Source organism: Corylus avellana, chromosome ca6 (genome assembly GCF_901000735.1).
Source record: "Corylus avellana chromosome ca6, CavTom2PMs-1.0".
NCBI classification, from domain to species: Eukaryota; Viridiplantae; Streptophyta; class Magnoliopsida; order Fagales; family Betulaceae; genus Corylus; species Corylus avellana.
Window position 1 is genome coordinate 634,185 of NC_081546.1, and position 23,291 is coordinate 657,475.

Below are 23,291 nucleotides of genomic sequence, written 5' to 3' on the forward strand. Positions count from 1 at the left end.
ATCGATCCTACTTTTAAAGGTCAGTTATTTATGTTGTGTTTTATGGAGCTCGGAAGAGGTCCACAAGCGAAACCAACTAGGGGCCTAGGCCTCATTCTACAGTCACTCGAGGTAATTTACGATAAATCTTCGCTTCCCACACTCAAAAATAACTCAAGCAAGTTTATGGCAATTTATAAAGAGGATAATTTCGATATTTGACCTTTAGGTTTGTAGCCCTAACGATAGTTGAACAAGACAACATATACATTCATCATGTTGTAAATTCCTCTATATCATCATTATGTTCATCATGTGTAAACTCCTCTATAAAAATTAAAGTATAATGAATTTGAATGGAGTAATTCTTTGTCTACTCATTCTTAGTTCTTACCATCTTTTGAGGCAATTTGAAACTTATTATCCCTTTTTTTTCTTTTTTTTTTTTAAAGATAAACTTATTATCCCTATTCAAATTGACTGTATAATAGCTAGTTTCATAACACATGACCAAGAGGTCATTTAAGTACATGCCACTAGTCCTTAGATTAAGATATCATTTTGGATAGACTGGACTGCTTTTTCTATTGTGGTGCTTAAAAAACAAAGCTATTTAAGGATGTAAATGTAACGACGTACATGGTGACGACGTAACTTGTCACAACGGAGGTTGAAATTATAATTGACGTTGCAAGATGCAAGAAAGCTCCATTTTCGTGTTGAACTAAACTGAATACCATCTCCAACTTTTTTTTTTTTTTTTTCTTTTGATAGAAACCCCTCTCCAACTTCAGGCCATAAAACATAGTTCCATAATTAATACCACAATTATTTAAAGGAGGCCTTGGTAAGGAAAGAAAATGAAAGTTCAAGATTCTTAATATATAAGAAAATATATATACGTTCTTTTCAAGGTCATTTTCAATATATACAAATAATAAATAAATAAATTAAAAAAGAAGAAATAAAATAAGCAAGGTACCTTCAAATATTCTAATCCATTTCCTCTACACGAAACTGTCTCATCAACTCTGTTCACTTCTTTCAGCTGAAGCCTTATATAGGAAGTTTCTTAATAGCTTCTCTAATCAATATTACAACTTACAAGAAAGTCAAAGAAAATAAAACATGTTCTTTGAGTTGAACCACAGAAACCCCACCCCTAGTTAAACCATTCATCGATTGTAGCTTGCGAAAAATTTATTCCCAATGGAGCCTTAGACGGGAAGCTTGTCAGCGGCTTCTTTTAATTAAATATAAACACTAATTAATCAATTTATTAATTGCAACTTGCACATGCAATTTCAACTGACCTCTCTTTCAGTTGCCAGTGATATAATCCATTCAGACCGGCTCCCATAAGTCTGAACACGATCCCAGCCATTAAATTGACAATACAACCTCTTCAGTAATGCTGATTGTTACGTGTGAAAAGGGGTTTGTTTGGGGATTCACGAAACCAAGAAAAAACCATGCTGAAGCCAAATAATGAGTACCGACCGTCTACATTACCCACAAATTACATTCAGAGTAAAAAGTGATGGTTTATTATGAGTAACGTATATTGTATGATACTTTTCTTTTGTCATACTTGAATTGGTAAGACAAATGAAACAAAGCTCTTTTCTTGCAACACAGGGTGTAAGCATTAACAATATTATCATCATTTTTCCTAATATTAAATAAGTTTTAATCATGTCAAAAGGGCAAACCCCAAACCTTCCAAAATGACAGCTATATGCATATCTAACAATGTATATAGTACCACGACAATTGGAATTCGAAATACTGTGACAACATATTTACCATGTAATAATATTTATATCATTAAACCCATAAAATTTAACTTCTACCTTGAAATTGACTCTCCACGTAAGAGGCCCATATGTAAATCTTAAGTTCAGCTACCATTCTCACCAAACTAAAAAGAAAGCATGCAGTGGGTAGGAATGGACAAAAGATACTGCGGACTTTATCAAGCACGATTTCACTGCTTTTTGTCTATTTGCCCTTACCATTGGTGTTTCGCAAATGACAGAATTTGCTTTTCTTGACGTTTCAACAATGATCTACACCCAAAAACAAGTTTCCACATCGATTGTTTATTGAAAGTTTTTCTCCCAACTTAAGTTGATAAAAATTCCTCCTATCAAGTGCATTTAAGTCTATAACTGACATATGACCTGTAAAGTAAACCTCCCACCTAAGATGAAAGAAATATTTGTTCTTATCTCTTTACCTCGCCTAGAATACATGGTGCATACAAAGTGTGTTGTGATATTAAGTGGAACATAGTCGCTTCCCAGAAGCACGCATATAAACTATTGATTCAATCTAGTATTTTTGAAAATGGAAAACAAATTACTTGGTATAGTTGTTTCATGATTGTTCGAGAATGGCAATCTTCTTAAGGAGTAAAATCACACTTTCATTGCCCTTGTGCATAAACAAGTGAGATCCAGCAATGTCAATCTTTTACGGCTTATAAGCGTTTGTAACATCAGCTGCCAAATTATCTCCAAATATCTAGCTAACCACATTAAGAACCTGCTCCCAAAAATCATAGCCCCAAACTAGTTGGCTTTTGTGGCCATGAGAGCTAACAAAGATAATTAAACCCATGAACTCCTTAATACAATCACGAACCAGTGTTGCACGTGGTTTCTGTTATCCATCTTCAACCATCTCAGTTTCTGCTCTATTTGGACAAGTTGGATCTAGAAATGCATCTTGACTCCTTTGTTCTCAGTTTAATGGCAACCTCGTTCGATAAGAAAAAGGAGAAAAGCTAAGGTTCTAATCAAGTCTGAAGCTTCGTCTATTCCCTCTCATGCTATGAACAGTAACCACCCCCCTGGCAAAAAGCTGGATCAAATCTTCAAGAATTTCTGGTGGGGCTTTCCTCTTAGTAAAACTCAAAACCGTTTCCTTAAGACCAGAACCGCTGTGTCTCACAGCTTTTGAAGGGGTGCTTGGTTTCAGATCTATGAAAGAGGTAAATAATACAAATATCGTCTCCAACAGGTGTTGGAAAGTTCATCTCAAACATGATGGCCTTTGTGTTTCTCTTTTGAAAACTAAGTAATTGAGCAATGGTGACCTTTTAAAGGTTAACCCGTCATCGAGTCACGACCATGCCATCTCTTTAGCAGTATATCGCCTCCTTCAAGCCTACTCCAAATAATAATAGTAACCCCTTCTTCCCGAACATTCTTCTCTAGGAAGTCCTTTGTTTTAAGAATCCAGCAAAATTATGAACCTTGGAATCCCATCAACAATAACCCTAAACTGGTCCCCTCCAGAACTTTCTCCACTAAATCAGAGCATACCTGATACCATCGAGCTCATCAGATACCCACAACCACCTAACTTCCTAAGGAATAATCTTTGGAAGCTCAAATTAAATGAAAAGCTTTTGCTTTTACTGTGGAAGATGGCGTGGAATCTGCTTCCCACGGGCCTTTAACCCTTTTGCAAATAAAAAAATGAAGATGCTTCTCTCATTTCCATCGCACGTGTTTTCACTGGTGTGATTTGGAGGAAATCCTTTTAGCCTCTTAACATATCACTTCTTGGTATCACCAATCCAACAGACTGGATCAATACAAAACCCCGCAAAGTCTCACCACTTACACAAGGAAAATGGCTATCTTTTTCAAATCTTTCCCTCGGTGACCTGCGACTCTGAGCTTATTTGGTTCAGCCACAACAAAGTGCAGCACAAAAGAGTGATTCCTAAGATTCTCCTTTTGGCCAAATCAACCTGCAGAGTTGCTCAAGAACATTTTGCTGCTAGGAAACCAAAGTCCAAATTTCTACTCTATTTTAAGGAAATATTACAGATAGTACAGATTTCTTACAAGTTATGAACAGCTGTGACCAGACCGTCCCCTCCTATTATCAAAGGGTATACGCACACTGACACTTCCAAGAAAATTTTAATTGAGCATAAACACAAAAGAGGAGCAATAGTACCACATGACTGGAATCAACAAAACAACACCCGATTCAAACAATTACAAATACAAGTAATTAAACACTGCTCTTTAAAAGTACTACCCTCATAAAATCTTCTTTTGTAATTCCACACTAAACATAGATTATTCATATAGTTAGTTTTTTATTGGCTCAATAAAGCTTACAAGGGCAGATAGAGTGGATTCCGACAAATTAGTAGTGAATAATCAACAGGAGAAAGCATAAAACAAAGGTCACCAATCACTACTAGTCCCCACATTGCAGCAAGAAGAGGAAGCAGGAAATTGTGATGCCATTTCTGAATCATACTTGTTTGAATTGCCAGCTGGAACGGACATCAACAATCTAACATCCGCAGGACAATCTCACCCTTTTTCTCTCTCTCTCATACACACACCAGCAACAACCAAAGCGAAATGCAGAAGAATGCAAATAGCAAAGGCATCTAGCTTATTTGGAGGCACAACATTGAAAAGTCACATAAATCCTAGTCAACTAAACAAAATACAATTTATTTTAAGTGTTGGCAGATTTCAAGGTAAAACAGTATCACACAAATCTTGGTCAATCTTTGAATATAGGATTTTACTAAGGGATAAAACTAGTTTAATTTTAAAAAAATAATAATAATATAACAGAACATGCTAAAAAATCTAATTAACAAGCAGCAGTTGGTTTAATTTTTTTTTTAAGATGATGGAGAAGCTAAACCTAGGTTAGAGAAAGTAGAACAGAAGTATAAAATGATGTCTACCATGTCCAGACCATACCATTCCAAGACACAACTCACAGACCAATTATCCAAACAGGTATATTAAATAATGTACATAAAGAACTATGAAATGGAGATGCTAACTCAAACAGACAAACAGATGATTATGGAAAGAAACTTCATTGACAGGAAAGCAACGACTTCCAAGTTATATACAAGGTGCATTGAATGTTCCACGCTAGCCGTGAAAGGGGAAGCAAATCTAGAAGTTCAGAGGGACCAAGGGACTGCCACTAATGATCACCAGTGAAAATCCAACCTCAGTATTGCACATAGTTGCTTCCAGATATTCTTTTTAGAATTTTTCCCAAATACACAAGAATCGACATTTTTCACGGGCATCAAACAAAATGCGTAGTGTTGCATACAAACTTATCAAGTTACAGATATGTACTTCAGCCACTAAAACCTTGCATTAATATTAAGCAAGACGAAGGGGTTAACATGAAACTCTCCTTGAAGGGTTAAATACATGTATTTCATATGTAGTTAGGTTAAGCCATTAATTTTTTTGTGACAAGTAGTCAGGTCAAGCCATGAATTAAGAACCAAGTTGCACAGTATATTCAAGGTAATTTTGATTAAATATCGTTTAAACATTGGGGCCTTTGGAGTGATAAATATTTCTGTGTTTCAGGGTCCATAAAAAAAAACAATGCTAGATAAGCACTTCAGCCAAAATGAGGTGCCCTTTCAGAGACGCTCCAGGGGTTTTTTTTTTGTTTTTTGCCTGTCAAAAATGTGCTTATTCATTGTCCAGCTGTTTAGAATCATTCGAACACACTTCAAAAATTAGTGGAATCCAACACCAGTGTGATAAACTTAGCTGAAGCTGGAAATCAATGTTGTGAAGAATTTATCTTAAACTATCTAGAGTAAGGCATGCAAACCAAACTGAATAACTTTGGAAACCCAGCAAGAACACCTAAGCACCCTCCACAATTCATACACAGACTCGGCCTTGTTAGGCAGCACAGCACAATTAGCACACCAAATATTTCAACAATTCAATCTGGAAAACACAAAGAGCAAGTATAGGGAACTACTCGACAGAATCCAACATAAACCCAATCCTCTTGTTACTTACAATTTTCTTTCCCAAGCAATTACAACAGCAAGGTAAATAAAATTCTCCTCCTCCACGGTAAGAAAAAATCTAACGCAAAGGCATCGAATTTTCAAGACAAAAGCAGTCTCCTGAGGCAGGAACCTAAGTAGTCTTGGCTAATTCATGACAACATGATATGGCGCAGATATGCTGATTAACAAATAAAGAAGAAACTTTCACTGAGCATGCATATTGACCAGGTCAAAGCACCCCAGAAAGATACTGTGGTCTGCAGAAAAACTCCTTGAGGTCATTCGTCGTCACTCTTTCCTCTCCTTGTGGGTGTGGCAAACCACATTGAGAAGCTTCAATGTGATTTCTTATGGGGTGGGCTTCGCGAAGAGTTCAAGTATCACTTGGTAAGCAAGTCTAAGGTCCGGAACTCCTTAATGTTCAATCGAGGTCTCTTAGAGAAATGACTTGCTAGACAGATGTGGTCTTTAAATTTGGCAATTAGTGGGTAGGTGGTGTTCTAATGAACCTCTTGCGACGTATGGGGTGGGTTTATGGGATAATATTAGGCTGGTTGGGGAAAGTTCTCTAGGCATACTAGATTTGAGGTAAGAGATGACTCCAAGGTTAGTTTTTGACATGACCTGCGGTGTAGGGATTTGGTTCTTAAGGAAGCGTTTTCCAGATTTATTTGGCATTGATTGTGCGAAGAATGCTTATGTCCCTGCTCACTTGGAGCTTTTGGGCAGCTCATGACTAAGAGGTGGATGTCTCTGCCTAGTTCTCTAGGGTATTGTATTCAACTAGTATAAGACGAGAAGGTATAGACAATCTTCGGTGGGTCACATCCAAAAGAGGTTTTTTCGTTGTTGGGTCCTTCTACAATGTCTTGGATAGCAATGATGGCTTACGTTCCCATGAAAAGTGTTTGATGGACTAAAGTTTCGTTGAGAGCAGCCTTTTTTGCTTGGTCGGCAGCCGTAAGAAAGATCCTTACCATGGACACTGTGAGGAGTCCGTGGGCCATCGTGGGCCATCTTCTTCTCCAATATGAGGTTGTCGATGCCTTATGGCATGTTTGCTTCAGTCAATTTGGGATGTCTTAGGTTATGCCAAAACGTCTAGTTGACTTATATGCATGTTGGTGAATTACTAGTAGAGCTTGAAGTGTTACTGTGTGGAAGATGGTGCCTTTGTGCCTTTTGTGGTGTCTATGGAGGGATACACATGAAAAAAGTTTTAAAGTCCATAAAAGGACTTTTGAGGAGATTAAGTTGTTATTTTTCTATACTTTGCATATTTGGAAAGCAGCTTTTGTTTAGCCCTTGGTGATATCATGATTTCCTTGTTCTTTTTTCTCCTTTTAATTCAGTGTTTTCTCATGTACACTTCCCATGCACCTAGGGCGCCTTACGCCTTTAATGATATCTTAACTACTAATAAAAAAAAGTACTGTTCACAAAAGGTAGAAATTTTGGAACATAAAATTAGTAGTAACTTCTAAAATAGTTTCAAATTTTAACTATATATTGGTTTCATTTTTGCGATGCACCCACAATGTTGGTGTCATTTTCTAAGATTTGCTATAAACATGTGCCACTGTTGTGTTTTGTCTCCATGTCCATGACTGCAGTGCCCTCATCCTTTCTTGCACTACTATTCTTCTCTTCCTATACTCACAAAAGCTTAAGTTACCATTCACAGTGTCATCAGGCCCAGAACAGCCCCTTAAAACTCGCTGTTCTCTTGCCACTTTTCAGCTCCAACCACACCTCATACCTCGCATCATTTAAAACATGTACATCCAACGATTTCCCAACCTTTTCTCCAATAAATACTCCATTAAACCCACCTTAACCTTTTTTTATAAGTGAAATATCATAAAAAGCGGAAAGGCACAACCCAGTACACAGTATAGAATAACCTAGTCAAAAGGAGCTACCAGAATTTTCCTGGAACCTAATTTCTTGTCATGATATGCAGTTTTGCCTTCAAGCCAAAATAATCAATTTACACCAACACCTTTTCCAGCTTCCACTACCACAACACAACCTAAAATCACAAGTTTTCAGACCCCAAAGGTTGAGTAAGCATTTTTCCAAATTTGCCCGACATCAATGGTCCAAACTGACAGTCACTTTCGTTATGCCAGCTTCTTTTTAGTTTTATACACAAAGTTAAAGAGTGTAGAAAGTTCAGGAAGGTGATCAACCGCATTTTACTCAAGGATAAAACACCTCAAAAAATTTACTTTAGATACAACTCCATTAACACATACAGAATAGAATTAGTCACTAGAAGAGTAGGGTAGCTAACCCCACATCGTACCAAGCATTCAGCAAATTTAACTTCCAATAAAAATGAGAACACATAAGATGAAAAAAAAAAAAAAAAAAAAGAAACAATATAAACAATCATGGAAAAATGGAACAGACATGTAGTAAACCATGCAAACTAAGAAACACACTTCAGAACATATGAAATTATGTGATGGCAACCACAAAATGTGAATGACGAAAATTTACAAAAACAATGCACATCTACATTCAAATGTCTATACAAACTGAAACTCACATTATCTTTACAACTAAAATATTTACTTTTATCAATCTTTTTTTTTTTTTTTTGCCACAGGAATCAATCATGCGTCCATGATATTAACTATAGTTGAGTTCAGTTGAGTATACCATATCTACTAATCATTTATCTTGAGAAGCAAATCTGGCATTCCATTTGTTGTACAATGATGCACTGGTATTCTAAGCTAGTTCAGTTCTGGGAAATGGTTATGAGACCAACAAACAACATTTTCAACTGTATTTGAGCTCTTTGAAACTGACTCAGCTCTTAGGCTAGACTTCGGTTGACCTATTTTAAGCTATTTCAATTCTGGGACAAGGTATAATACCATCTTCCAACTTTTGTTTCAATCATACAATAGAAGAAGAATTAAGTTTCTCAAAAAAGAAGCCAAATTAAGTACAGGGGAACATTATCCTACAAACCAACAAATACAAATGGCTCAGAGATCCTTATAATCCCAGTTGCTACCTCTTCTTTTGACCAGTAATCAAGCCTTATAGCACATTTTAGTCTTCCTCACGCTGAAGCCTATAACTTATTTGCAATGGGCTATGAGCACAGACTTTGACAATGTCTTAACCAGGATTGTCCTGGTCAAAACATATCAGAAAAAAACTGTATGAATCTGAGTTACTTCTTAATTTTTTATCACTCTCCTTTTTACAATTTTCACTAGCATACATTTTAGATATATGTCAAGAACCAAAAGTGGTTGCACCTTGTACCTTAAGGCTTATCCCTTGCCTCATAATGGGTAAGTCATCAAACCTTATGCTTTAACATTATAGGGCACAGGTCACAAATATTAAAAATCTATTGCTCACAAAATGCAAACTATGGAGCTTAACAAATACCTAGAAGGAAAACATACACAAATAATGAAAATCGCACATGAAACCTAACATCAGAAACCAATTATTGTATTGAAATGGACAAAGAAACAAGAAAATGGAATTTCAAAATACTTACAAGAATTGCAGAAGCATGGGGGTCATACCCTGAACAAAAAAAAGTAAAGTCAAGAAATTGAATCTTTTCAACAAAATAGAAAATTGATTGCCTTTAACCTATTCTACAACGAGAACAGCAGGAAATTACAAACTGCATTACTCACCGATATACTCTTTCATCAAGGCAGCAGCTGTAAACCTCCCGTGCGAGTGCCTCCAGAATGACCACACCATGGATCAGATGTAATACAATTTCATCAAAATATGCATATATTTAAAGGGAAGACAACCAATATAAATTTTTTTCAATAAAACATTAGAAGTGCTCAATAAAGGGTTGTTATGCAAACACCGTAACCTCCTAAAGACAATTATGACACTATATCAATTTTACATATGACAAGTTGATGAAAACTGCTGGTTCATGTATAACACAAGTTCTGTAACACAGCTGCATGAGCAAAATATTATAATTCAGATGCCATTTTTTCTTCGTATGTTTAACCCATATCAAGCACAAATTGATGTCGCTCACACGCACTCCATAACACAAAAAAAGAACCAAAAAATAAAAAGGCAATCAAAATATATATTTATGGATTTCCATTTAAATCCAGTAACTATTTCTAAATCGAATAGGTACACAAAAATTGAAACAGAATTCAAGATATTGACTTTTAATGCTGTCACAATAATCACCCATAAACAAACCAAGGTACCTTCTCCTGGGTGCCTTTTAAGCATCTAAACACTGGAGGGTTGCCTCAAAGCAGTGGCAGACATCCTGAATGAAAAACTAAATTAGACTCTCCAGAACCCAGAACGCAAATAAAGCACCACAAAAAAGCAAAGAAAAGAAAAGAAAAATTATATGAAATGGAGCAGCAAGCCTTTAAACAATTAAAGATTGATATCCAAAATGAGGAGTATACACAAGAGTCAAGAGACGTAAAATGTACTTAGAAGATATACACTATTCCAACGGGACAAAAAAATACATTCTACCAACTCATAGGGAATTGATACATCTACGTCCTTATTAATTATCCCATAGATTCAACAGAAGCAGACAAGTTTGAAGTACAAATAGAATCGTTAAAGAAAAATTAAAATAGATAAATAATTTTTCACAATGGCCATAATCAAGGATGATTACAATTGGAAAAAAAACGCCTTCGGCAAGTTGTCTTACGATAGAAACAGTACAATCCATGAAAGAACCCGCCAGCAAAGAGTACTCCAGACCAAACATCACCCCATTTTGACTTCAACCCCGCCAAAACTGTGTTGAAAGCTCTCAGGCCATAACAGAGAAGACAGATAATGCCCAGTAATTAGAAAGTGAAAATGAATTAGGTCATAATGTACAAATATTTAGCGGACAGCATTTTCTGGAGTCATAAAATCAGCAACATGATTCACTTGCCCGTGATGAATGGATGGGTCAATGCTTGTGACACTGTCATTCTCTTGTCTGGATCCAACACAAAGATTTTTTCTAGAAGATCTTTAAAATTTACCAACATCTTTGGATCCTCACCAGGAGAGCCTGTAATAATCGATCCGATATCTTTTGGCTTAATGTTGAGAATCATCCGCTTTATAGTCTGCAAAGGGTGGGATTAAAATCTCAGTTAGCATAACAGGCAAACGTGAGCTCTCATTTGGAGTTTATACATACTATGATTGATTAGTAGTAGATAAATACCTACTTATTAAAAAAAGAGAAACAGATAAATGCATGTCAGAATAGCAATGCATACCTTTTTTGTAACAGGATCCTCTTCTGTAGCATGAAAATTCAAGTCCTGATCAAAATTCTGATCAGTAAATGCTCCCTGTAAGAAGAAAGCCAACAAAGAAGAGATATCAGCAACATAAAAGTACCATGTCAAGATACAAATTTAGAACATATACGCAGATAACTTCTACAATAATATCTCACACTAACAAAAATTCCAAGCAAGAAGACCAAAACAAGCTGTCATATTAATGAAATAAAATACTTGCCTTCCGAAGCATCTTCTTTGGGAAAGGGCCCTTCAATTCCATGTGAAGGCGTAGCATGTCATTGTTCGTGGGACCTGGAAAAAGAACCTTTCCTGTATAAAGCTCGTACAAACAGCAACCCACAGACCACATATCCAATGGATGATCATAAGGCAAGCCAAGAACTGCAACAAAAACATGCCAAAAACATATTACCAGTTTCAGACACAGTTTAATAAACAGTAATCATTAACATATAACAGCCATTAACAGCCCCTTCCATTATTTATAGAATAAATAGGGTTCAGCTACCCACCCTCATCTGCAAGGTCACTTGTGATATCACTCTACCATCAAATTCATGACAAAATCAAAAGAATTGTGGGTAGGTGGAATGAAGGGTTGTGCCAATCTTGTCAAAGTTAACAGATTAATATACCATTAATTGGTAATATTCCCCCACCCCACCCCACTAATTGTTGATTTTGACCTGATTTGGAAAGGGGATGGATATTACAAACTGATCTCGAAATATGAAGCTAATTTTAAATATAAGTACTTTAAGGATGACATTGCAAACAATTACATTGTTAGGGTGAATATCTTTGACCCAAATAAGTAATAATAGCTCATGCAACGAACTTACTTATTTCAGGGGCACGATAAAAGCGGCTTACAAGGTATGGTGTAACTTCATTTTTACCAGCAAACATGGCATTGCCAAAGTCGCAAAGTTTCAGCACATTTTTTGCCTCATTTACCTGAAGAATATAAAGGAATGAATGGTTAGAAGTATAAATAATTAAAGAACAAGGCCACTCATGACAGAGTACCAAAAACCTACCAGCATGTTATCCGGCTTTATATCACAATGAAGAACACCACAATTTCTAAGATGCTTCAGTGCAATAAAAAGTTGCTTCGCATATGCTCTTACAGCAGTTAGCTTCAGGCCAATATTGCGCCCAAACTTCTTTAAAACCTCACGAAGATTCATATGAAGAGATTCAAAAACTAAACAAAGATGATTCCGGTACTTGAAACTTGAAAGAAATCGAACGCAATGGCGCTTGTCATCTGGATCTGCACCTACTAGTTTCTTTAATATGACTAACTCATCCATACCAGCCTTGTACCTATACCACATAAGAAGGAGGCAATAATAAGTGTTGAGACAATGAGACCTGACAATGGATGAGAATAAAGAAAATGATAACCATTAGCACCCAGGCTAGTGGGCAGGAAAATGGTAACTCACATTGTGTCATTACTACGTATAATTTTTATTGCCACTTCATCTGGTTCACCATTACCAGCCTTAAGATTCTTTGCACGAACTACAGTAGAAAATACACCTTTACCATGAGCAGCAACAACTTCATATCGGCCATCAAGTGTTTCACCAAACCGGTAGCCTGCATATAAATATCATGATTTATGTGAGGAAAGCAAAAGAAAATAGGGGAAAATGTTAAAAAGGAAGAAAAAAAATTAATGCATGCATAAACCTACAACACAGAAATCACTTTCAAAGGTTTCTTCGAAAGTTTTTCCTCTAGGACAAGTACAAAGGTTGCCTCACGTATAAATATCATGATTAAGTGAGGAAAGCAAAAGAATAGTGGAAAAGGTTAAAAAGGGGGAAAAAAAAATAATGCATACATAAACCTACAACACAGAAATCACTTCCCAAGGTTTTTTTTTTTTTTAAAGTTTTTACTCTAGGACAAGTAAGTACAATGGTAGTCTCTAAATTACATTCACTGCCAAAATGTTGCTCCATAGGAAGGACAAAATGAAAACAAATATTCAGGTAAGAAAACACAATAGGAGTTTTGATTTTTTGAGACATTTAAATTTAAACCAAAAAAGGGGGGATTCAAAATCCACCTTACTTATCAAAAAAAAAAAAAAAAAAAATCCACCTTTAACATTTTAATTTACTAGTAAAATACACTCAATATGGTCAGTTGCACAATACTTACTATAATACCCCTCTGCATCATCCCAGTTGTCATGAAGACCACTCCTTTCAATTCGTACACCATCTTCTTTGCCCTGCATAGAATAAGCATACAGAAACCTAGAGTGTAAGTCCATGACATAAATGGCAGACATCGATACGCATAATGTTCACTTATTTTATCAAAGTTCAGAAAGATCAAAATTCATTACAAATCAAAGTACTACTTATTTCATAAGACACAAATGAGCAGATTAATCAGGTAAAGAAATAACCTAAATAATTAAAATAAAATTAGACGTTCACCATAACAAAAATTACGAAACAAGTTCGACATAAAATGAAACTCTACAATGTTAAACCAACCATCACAAAAAGTCAAGTTGTTCATTCTTTATATAGACCATAATTTCCACCAAAGCCTATAACAGGTATTAGAACCAATAATAAGTGTATGTAATCAGGAAAACATAGATTAAGAAGGGTGAGAGAGGGAACACTAGTTCACCAAACTCACAACTAATCCCAGATCGAATAAATCAAATGAACAGCAATGAGGGACAATATACACTGATAAATAATGTACAAACAACAATGAAACTTACCGATTTGCGGACTCCTGTTGGTGTCTCACCAAAAATATCATCACAGAACTTGTCATCTGACCTCTCACTCTGCACAAATTGAAGAAATAAAAAAATCATATAACTCAGCCAACCCCACAAAAAAAGGAAAATTCAAATTTTGAAATGTTCAGGAGATCAATAAAAACTTATCAAAAAAATAACGAACCCTTTGGTAAAATTTTGAGAAGTGTTTTGGGTTTTGAAAAAGGTAAAAGTTGAGAATTCATTTGGTGGGGGCCACATATGAGAATATTTGAAGATTGGTTTAATAGAATTTTGAAAGTGTTTTGTAAAATTTAAAAATTGAGAAATATTTGTACAAAATTAAAAAATAATAATAATTAAATAAAAAGCCAGGTCATCAGATCATGCGGTGGCTGCCAGACAGTAGCCACTGTCGCAACTCTTTACAATATTTATTTTTATAAAATGTTATGTTTTATTTTTTTTGAAATGTTGGACTTTTTAGAAGAATTTTGTAGTTTGTTTTGAAAAGTGTGTAAGTGGTGGGGTCACATCTGAAAATACATTTAGTAAACCAGTTTTGAGAAAGAGTTTTCAGTGTTTGAAAACTCAAAAGAGTTTTTCAGCAGTTTACCAAAGAGGCCCTAATGTTCAAAAGATTTCAGAAATAAGATCCAAAAAACGGATGGATACAAGTTTACCACTTTTTTGATAGATTGATGCAAGCTTTTTAGAGAAATTAACACACCTTAGGAGTACCCTCTCCAAGCCCCCCAGCACTGGAAGTCCTCTCCAAAGTAGCAACTCCATTTTGTGGAGGTGATTTCCCCACCGAAAATGATGGTTCAGCAACATAGACATCTAGACCATCACTCCTACCATCACCAACTTCTGGAACAACAAGAGTAGCAGCACTTGATTGATCACGATCATGCGCAGGCTCCTTATCTGGTCAACAAACATAATTTGTGCGATTAGAAAGTAATATAACAAAATCTACAAATGAAATAAATTTTCAGGCGATAAAAATAAAGGATTAATTATGCTAGACATGTTAAGCAGCCAAACTTTGCCTGGATTTGATCAAGCTGAGCAATTTAAACAGAAGGTTTACCAAACTTTTCCAGAAATCTTTTATTCCAACAACTACCGTCATAGGGTTAAGGACCAAAACTGAGCCCAGCACAGAGGGAAAACTATTAAAAAAACCAGATAAATGGACCCTCAACTTTCTTGTATGGATCATGAGTTACTGCCAAAAAGATGAAGTATTAACTCATTCAATGACATTACATGCAAGTTTTCAAGTTTGAGGAACAAGTATTACATGGCATGTGATATCCACTGCCAATTATGAAAGTGACACTTGTTAAGCTAACAAGCTTAACTTCAATAAATGGTATCAACTCCTAAGGTTTACTGATCTGAGTAAGCAGAGTTCTCATGTCTTGTCAACATCCAACATCTGAGTCTCAAACTACACAAATATAACATCAAAATATCAATATGAGACCAAAAGGCAATTGAAAAGTACCTTTCTCCACATCTTCTGATTGTGGCTCATTAGGTTGCTGTAACTGCTGACTCTTATATTTTTCTAGAATGACTTGCCTTCGCCTTCTACTCTCCTCCTTGATTCTGTTGAGATCTTCTTCTTCCTGCTCAGCAAACTGCAATGTATTCCCTTCATAGTCTCCTTGTTCATCTTCATCTCTGCATCCAAAAAAAAAGAAAAATATGCATCAATATGAGAAGGGAGAGGAGGGGAAGAAGTTGCACCATGAGAAAGAGGATCATTGAGACAAAATAGAAATACCTTTTTAGCTTTTCTTCCAACAAATCACTCTTAGAACTAGGAGTCTTTGCTGAATCAGCATTTCTTGTTCTATACTGGTTGTATTCTTTTTCATCATGTCTCGAGTGCCTAGAATGTTTATATCTATCTCCATTTTCATAGCCATCAACACGATTTTCATACTTCTCCCTGTCTTTATTCCTACTCCTATCATCTTGTCTCTCCCTCTCCCTCCTAACTTTTTCCCTGTCCTTATCCCTTTCTCTATCCCTATCTCTACCTCTTTCACTGACTCTGCTCCTATCCCTATCCAGCTCTATGTCCTTCATCTTATCTCTTTCCTTCTCCCTTCTCCAGTCCCTGTCCACCTCTCTTTCCCTGCTCCTATCTCGTTCTATCTCCCTTTTCCTGTCCCTGTCTCTACTCCTTTCCCATTCTTTCTCCCTTCTATGAACCCTGTCCATCTCCCTGTCCCTGATGATCCATTCGCGTTCCTTCTCTCTTCTCAAGTCCCTATCCATCTCCCTGTCCCTGCTCCTCTCCCTCTCCTGTGTACCCCGACTTCGGTGCCTGTCCTCTCCAATATATCTGCTGTAATTAGTAGTGTTATCCCTTTCTTCATCTCTCACCAAATCTCTACTACCATGCCGTCCATCCATACTCTTTCGAACGATTCTTTCATCATCGGAGTCATACAAAGACTTGCTTTTATCAGCATGCAATGAGTCAGCATTATCACAATATTGCCTTTTCTTCAAATGGGTCTCCTCTTCTTTTATGCTTAGGGATCGAGATCTCTCCCTAGCATGATCAATTGACCTAGATCTGCTCCTGGCATGGAATTCTCCACGGTCCCCGGTGCTTTGAGAGGACGACTTGCTACGATGGCTTAATTTGCTTCCATCAACCCCCACTTTTTCATCTTCATAATAACTCTTTTGCCTGCTTCTTCCTTTAGATGGGGACCGAGATTCCCTTTTCTTGTCCTCTTTGCGAGATTCCCGACCCAAATCCCCATTGACATGAGCCTCTGAGCTAACTCTAGAATTTAATTCATCTTGAGGCACAACACTTGAATTTCTTGGAGAACCAACCCCATTGTTAATCTTAGTACCGATACGACTCCAGTGGCATGCTCTGTCTTCCTTATCTAATTTCAAATTAGTAAACAAATCATCTTCGCTCTTGTCCTCCACCAATATCTTTGAATTTCTACCATTTTTCTCTGCACTCTCTTCCATATGAATACTAGGTTCACGATCAGATGACTGGTGCTCAGTACGACGTCCCTGAAAATTAATGCAGAGACAAACTAAGTGCACAACCTAACAGTAAATATCACCCAAATAGAACAAAAGGCCAACAAAAAAAAACACAGTAAGACTATATGCAAAATAAGCAAAAACATGTAACCAGCTCTTACAAATTTAAATGTAAGCCATCAGTCTCCATTGAAACGCTTAGGGGAAACTTCTTTTGCAATTCAGTCATGTTCGTCTAGTGCAAGCAGGTTCTTTACATAATGTATGAGACAGTAACTCAGTCACTCTAACAAGCCCTCACGAAACAAAATTTATTATGAATCCAACTATCACAACATTATAAATCCCTGTCTGGTCACCGAGAAGAGAAAAGATTTTGAAATTTAAAACATGAAAAATAGTCATTTTTTTAAAAGCCACTGCCTGAAACCCAATCAAACATCTCAAAGGAGACTTTCTTTAAGTAATCTCAATTTACTGAACTGAAAACAAACAAAAACCAGTTACAATCTCGAAGCCGTAAGGTTCTCAGCAGCCAAACAGAAAGCAAATCATAATTTAAAAAATAAAATTAAAAAATGATGCTACATGGGCAATCGGAACACACCAGATTTTGCTTATCAGATTCGTCCCGAACACCAACGGACTTGATTTCCCCAGACTCATCGTCCGACTCAAATCTCTTCTCCGCAATCTCGTGCTCGCCACCACCGAAACCCTCCTCTTCGAGAATCTCACCCTCCTCCACGTCGTCTTCAGGGCGAGTAATGTTAACAGCCACAGGCAGAGGAGGAGGAGGAGGAGGAAGGTTGATCTCCTCACCCTCGCGCCCGCTCTTCTCTTCGTGCTTTTTGCTGCGGTGGCGGTGGTGGTGGTGACGGTGACGGTGCTTGTGGCGCTTCGACGACCTCTCGGCCTCATCGTCCGGCGACAAGGACCGCCGATTCTTGAGACGGGAATCATGGGATTCGGTGTCCATTGTGGTCCTGCAGAAAATCTAGGGTTAGGGTTTATTTTCCTGTTCTTTTGGTACTTTTTGCTCTGCGTTTCTCAGAGCGATGAAGAACGCTGAGAGATAATTGGGAAGAGGAAGATATTTTTTATGGCAATTTAATTTTTTTTTTAAAAAAAAAAAAAAAAAAACTAGTGGTTGGGTTAGTGTGGGACCCAACTTCCCTAATCCGGGTCGGACGCACCATATGAAGCACGTGCCGGTAATGCTGTCGACGTAAACGGTTCACATGTTAAGGTTTATACCTATCGAAACATATATATTTTGCATTATATATATAAATAATAATCCATTCTAACGTCCTTAAGGGGTAGTTCAATCAACTGCGAATCACATCTCATAAAGTGAAGATCACTAGTTCGAATTCTTCATCCCCCTTTTACTTGTGAACATATCAAAAAATTTAAAAAAAAATTTAAAAAAAAAAAATCCATCCGAACACATCAATTTAAATAGGTCAAATTTTCTTAACACTAACATGTTAAATTTGTGTTGAGTTTATTGATCATGTCACAAATTTTCAGCCATAAATATTATATGTTGAATTCAAATCAGGTTAATTCATTGGTATAAGACTATATTTCAAACTTATTTGATGTGATAGTGAAAATCATTATTAAATTTTAGATAAATTATCATTAAAATTTAGACAATTGTGATTTACATTATCACATCAAGAAATAAGCATTTTGGATTATTATAAATTTGAGAGTTTGTATAGCATTCATCATGATATAATCTTTACATGTATTTTTAATTGAATATGTGATTTAACATGTAACTATGAAAATCAAATACTATGGAGACGGATTGTGGGGTGGTTAAGCCACTCCCTGGACCACCCGATGCTTGGCCGCCAAAGCACTTGAGCAACTTTTGAACTTTTTGTTTTGTTGTAATGTATAAATAAACCTCCAGTTTAAGATACTTAGGTAATGTTTGTTAATGTATTACGACAAGTGTTTTGTATTTTTTATTTGATAAAGTATTTTAATGTAACATAAATATGAGAATTGTCTTTAAAAAGTATATTCTAATGGGATCCACATTTGAGAAACACGTTTTTTTTTTATGGAGTTCATCAAATTTTTTTTGTTAAAGAAAAAAAAAAAAAAAAAAACCAAACAAGTGTTAAACTGACTCCTTACATAGAAAAAATTATTTTTATTTTTTAAAGAAGAAATAAAAAAAAATAATGACAACCTGGCCACCCTCAATGCTGGAGATACAGCCACCCCTTCCATTACTTGGGTCACGGGGCCACTATAATAATTTATTTCTTTTTAAGTTTTTGAACTTTTTTTAAAAAAAATAATAATAATAATAAATAAGCTTCGACACTGCAAAAGTAAAGTGCTTTATCAAAGTATCCTTACAACAAGGGATGAATACAATTATATAAAAAAAGTTGTGTATTTTTATAAATATTTTGTGTTATGAGTTGTTTATTAATATATTTAAAAATAGTGAAAAATTCAACAGGGACAATAATTTATTTTAGGGATGGACCGTTCTGGACCAAGATCCTGGCTCCGCCACTGATTTAGTGTATTTTAACAAGTATATCGTTAGAGATATTGAAGCTTCCAATTACTTTTTGAATAATGTTACTATTTACAGTCATATCACATTTGTCGACATTACGTGTTTTAAGTCACTTATAATATCAACCACTTAAAAAATTAAAACACAATCATGTTAGCCGGTGTAACATAAGTGTAATAAGCAGATGTGAAATGTATCATTACTCTTGAATTTTTCTTCATTTCCAAAATTTATTAATGATGAGTTTACTCTCTCTAGTCTCTCCTAATTGTTATGAACTTGAATAATTTTGTAGGAAATGTTAGCCTTTCCAAATCAAGTATAGCCTAACCCATTTAATTAAACAAGTCATACTCATCAACTAAAACTCGCTAATTTAATGTTGGATTCATATAGAAACACGGGTCATGTAAAAAATGTTGTTGTTGGGTTCGAGTCATATTGAAATAAAAGTATAAGATTTTATAGATAAACTCTAATATAATAAATTTAATTAAAAATGTCAAATTCTTCATCATAACTTACTAATTTTATAAATTATTTTACAGATTGTGTAAAAAATTGCCATCACTTTAACATTTAAAGGAAGTAGAACTTCTGCTTTCATATATAATGAGATTGGATTACAGCAATCTCTCAAAGTTCTATGAAAACCAAGCTTGCCAAACCTTCTAAAAGGTGATGCCATGGTCAGACTAGGTAAGATAGCAGCACAGACTTTGCAAAGGACAAAGTTTTTTGAGTAAATTCTTTTAACTTGGTCGATTAAATTGACATATGTTGTTAAAATACATGTTTTTTATATATATATTTTCACATATTACATGTCAATGAAGAATTTCCTAAAACCCAACCTATGCAAATATCAATCATCACAATAATTAGCCAGTAGACTGTTGATTTTGGTCTTCTTGTTCTGTGGTGCCGCTGAAATCCTGAATTTCCAGAATTTCAACTCGACGGTTCATCTTCTTTCTTATCTTTATTGCCACATCCGACGGTCTAAATATCCCACATACACTCACACAGCGTTGCTGCTTCTCAATCAAATGCGACTCTATTTCTTCAATATGAAACGAGAGAGATGTTATTAAAATTGGGTTTGTACCTGGGACTTGAATTTCAATGAACAAAAACTCACCTTTCATGTTTAGAATGATTCTCCTTAGTTTCCTGCAACAAGCATTGCAGTCAATGTTGAGCCTCATCACCATGCAATAATACTGCAATTATGCAGAGAAAATAAAAACTTCATTAGAATATTTAGTTTTGTTTTGACAATAAAGGGAAAGGGAGTTTCTGAATATGCTCAAGAACTTGCCTTTCCTGGCATGAAGAGGGAAGTCGAAGGATTAGGTACCACTGTTTGCGTCATTTTTTTTTTGTTTACTCAAAAAAGTACACAGAAAAAGAATTGATGGGAGTTGAGAATATGGAAGACCACCATGGACCAACCGATCATATTTCTACTTTTGGATTGTCTGTTGGAAATTCTTCTCCTTCATTTTGGAATCTGATTCTGTGCAGATGGAGAAAAAGAATTTCGTCTATTAACTACAAGCCTATGATCCCTAACTTAATGTTCAAGCCTGATATATTTCATGTCATAGTGACAAGGGCAAGCATTACTTCCTTTATGTGCTACGTTTTCTGCATTACCTCAAGCAACACAACAAAGCATCTCTTTCTTCTTTTTAAAGGTTTTATGTTGCACAAAACTTATTGCATCTCTCTCTCTCTCTCTTTAAACCCAAGCAAACTCATAAACCAACCGATTTACACATACAGCAGAATTGATTTATTGTTCATCGATGTAACTTGAAACTTATCTACATGGCCTACTTAGTCTCAGAAGTATTATCATACAACAAATTTTCCTTGGCCTGCTGGATCCTTTCTGAGTTGTAATCAACGGCGAGATGGGCGGAATATCCGTCTAATCATGGCGACTTTGTCAAGAGGATTCCTATATACGGCAGCAACTTGCTGTGTGGATGATTTACCAATACCTGCATATCTACTTGTTAGTGTCACCTTCTTTTCCAATACATTCACCACCACTGAATCTGTCCCTGCCAAAGGATGAGTACATCAAGATGCTTCCTGACAATATCATTATCACAATCAAATTCATCTTTGGATCTATTGATTCAAACTTCAGTTATTCCATCCAACTCATACACACAATGCAACTTGATTAAAAAGGATGCCCCGAATAAAAAAGTTACAAGGATCATAAGTATTCAAACATAAACTATGGAATGCGCCTGCAATTTCTGCGTTCAGAACTCCCAAAGTGTAAATCACTGCAATAGGATATCTAGACCATGCATGTAATCAAGAATCAGTCTAAACTATACATTAACTAGGAATTATTGATAAAGCTTAATCATATAATTCCATCGTTTTCTTTCTTTCTGTCTTTCTTTTTTTGGCAAATATCCACTAACCAATTTGAGAATATCAAGAACATTTATTTAAGGATGTGCCTGGAAGCAGAGTTCCAAGAAAATGACAAATAACCAATTTGAGAAGAGCAAGAATGTTTATAAAAAGATGTGCCTGGAAGCAGAGTTCTAAGAAAATGACAAGTAATCAAACTGTAATAAATGTTCTTTGTAGAACAGTTATTGTTTCCTCTTACTTCAAGCAAAACCACATGCTATTTCCACTAGAGAAAAGTAGGCAAGCAATTAGGACCACCCTGGTCCACCCACTACTTAAAGAGAAAAATAAGTAAAGGGCAACTTTCTGTTTAAAAAGATAACAGCAATAACATATCTAATTATGAACTTTTGCCTATGGTTTTCCACTTTTTCCCCTCCAACGCCTCCGACCCAAGAAATAAAGAATTCTAGAAATGACAAAGTTTTCCTCCAAAATGGTTAGGAGAAAAATGGGTAGGAGAAATTTCCTTTATGGGTTCAAAATCCATGCATAGTCCATGGAAGGCCTTATTGAAATCTTACCATTCATTCTCGCCATTATGTCAGCTACTCTCTTTTGACATTCTGCACATCGAATATCTGCTGAGAGAACAACTTCTTGGACCTGCTCTGAACAAACACCATGCATAAGTCCATAAAGCAGTGAAATTTAGACAACAGAATGAGAGAGAGAGAGAGAGAGAGTACACACAAGAGGCATGGTTAAAGATTCAAGAGAGGCAAGGCTGGTTTCAGAAAGCAGGAAACTCTTTGACTTTCTGATCCCAGTTCCTGGAAGCCCCTTCTTCTGCTGATCAACAAGAGCCATGCCTTCGTTATGTAACCATTCAAACAGAGGAGGGCCCTCATATAACGCAATTAAGGTATCGGGTTCAATCCCTAACTGCAGAGAGAGAGAGACAGAGAGAAGTTGAAAAAGATCTATGAACAGCTCCTGCCATACTGATAGAGCAATCCCATCCTTTGAGATGCTTCAGCTTTCATTCAGCAGTTGGAGAACAACGAAACCAAGATAATGGACATTGGACCATGACAAACTAGCTTGGTAAAGCCAAAAGGTCTTTACCTATATGCCTAGTTGTCATAGATGCTTCACTCACGAACACGGGCCCCACATAGTGTTGGAGAATTTTCAATGTCTTGAATTATTCCAACGAGGTTGCTTATATGACCAAACTCTTTATTAATCACTTTTTAGTTCAATGGATCAGATCAATCGTGTCAGAGAGCGTTTTAGCCGAAGAGAGCCAATCATTCGGCTTGGCATGGGGTTTTTGACGACTTTCGGTGGGTTTTTGCCAATAATCGTCAAATCTCCTGCCGTAAGCAAATGAAAATTTGAGTTGCTTTTAGTTCATTGTCTGAA

At 36.0% G+C, this 23,291-nt stretch overlaps 3 protein-coding genes across 10 annotated transcripts; all 3 read right to left on the reverse strand.

Moving 5' to 3' along the window:
• Window positions 1-832: 832 nt before the first annotated feature.
• On the reverse strand, window positions 833-18,005 carry LOC132184247 (uncharacterized). 5 transcript variants are annotated; one of them, XR_009440545.1, is made up of 16 exons: window positions 17,529-18,005; window positions 15,681-16,948; window positions 15,399-15,577; window positions 14,613-14,812; window positions 13,880-13,948; window positions 13,297-13,369; window positions 12,570-12,726; window positions 12,156-12,447; window positions 11,958-12,072; window positions 11,333-11,496; window positions 11,086-11,160; window positions 10,515-10,929; window positions 10,042-10,106; window positions 9,487-9,536; window positions 9,342-9,370; window positions 833-1,482 (listed from the first exon to the last, which is right to left on the reverse strand). XR_009440545.1 is itself a non-coding variant. In XM_059597806.1 (12 exons), the coding sequence occupies exons 1-12, from the start codon at window positions 17,898-17,900 to the stop codon at window positions 10,741-10,743; spliced, it is 3,153 nt and encodes a 1,050-aa protein (XP_059453789.1). In that variant the 5' UTR covers window positions 17,901-18,005; the 3' UTR covers window positions 10,342-10,740. The 5 variants fall into 5 exon arrangements, 1 of the variants encoding a protein (XP_059453789.1); XR_009440544.1 differs by having other exon boundaries at window positions 833-3,742; XR_009440543.1 differs by lacking the exon at window positions 833-1,482 and adding an exon at window positions 2,424-4,452.
• A 2,103-nt stretch (window positions 18,006-20,108) lies between these two features.
• On the reverse strand, window positions 20,109-21,139 carry LOC132184519 (uncharacterized). Of its 3 annotated transcripts, none has more exons than XM_059598186.1 (3): window positions 20,839-21,139; window positions 20,620-20,701; window positions 20,109-20,541 (listed from the first exon to the last, which is right to left on the reverse strand). In XM_059598186.1, the coding sequence occupies exons 1-3, from the start codon at window positions 20,851-20,853 to the stop codon at window positions 20,360-20,362; spliced, it is 279 nt and encodes a 92-aa protein (XP_059454169.1). In that variant the 5' UTR covers window positions 20,854-21,139; the 3' UTR covers window positions 20,109-20,359. The 3 variants fall into 3 exon arrangements, with proteins under 3 accessions (XP_059454169.1, XP_059454168.1, XP_059454166.1); XM_059598185.1 differs by having other exon boundaries at window positions 20,109-20,535; window positions 20,800-21,139; XM_059598183.1 differs by having other exon boundaries at window positions 20,800-21,139.
• A 95-nt stretch (window positions 21,140-21,234) lies between these two features.
• Window positions 21,235-22,953, reverse strand: LOC132184518 (uncharacterized). 2 transcript variants are annotated; one of them, XM_059598182.1, is made up of 3 exons: window positions 22,617-22,953; window positions 22,448-22,529; window positions 21,235-21,544 (listed from the first exon to the last, which is right to left on the reverse strand). In XM_059598182.1, the coding sequence occupies exons 1-3, from the start codon at window positions 22,731-22,733 to the stop codon at window positions 21,387-21,389; spliced, it is 357 nt and encodes a 118-aa protein (XP_059454165.1). In that variant the 5' UTR covers window positions 22,734-22,953; the 3' UTR covers window positions 21,235-21,386. The 2 variants fall into 2 exon arrangements, with proteins under 2 accessions (XP_059454165.1, XP_059454164.1); XM_059598181.1 differs by having other exon boundaries at window positions 21,235-21,550.
• Between the last annotated feature and the right edge of the window lie 338 nt (window positions 22,954-23,291).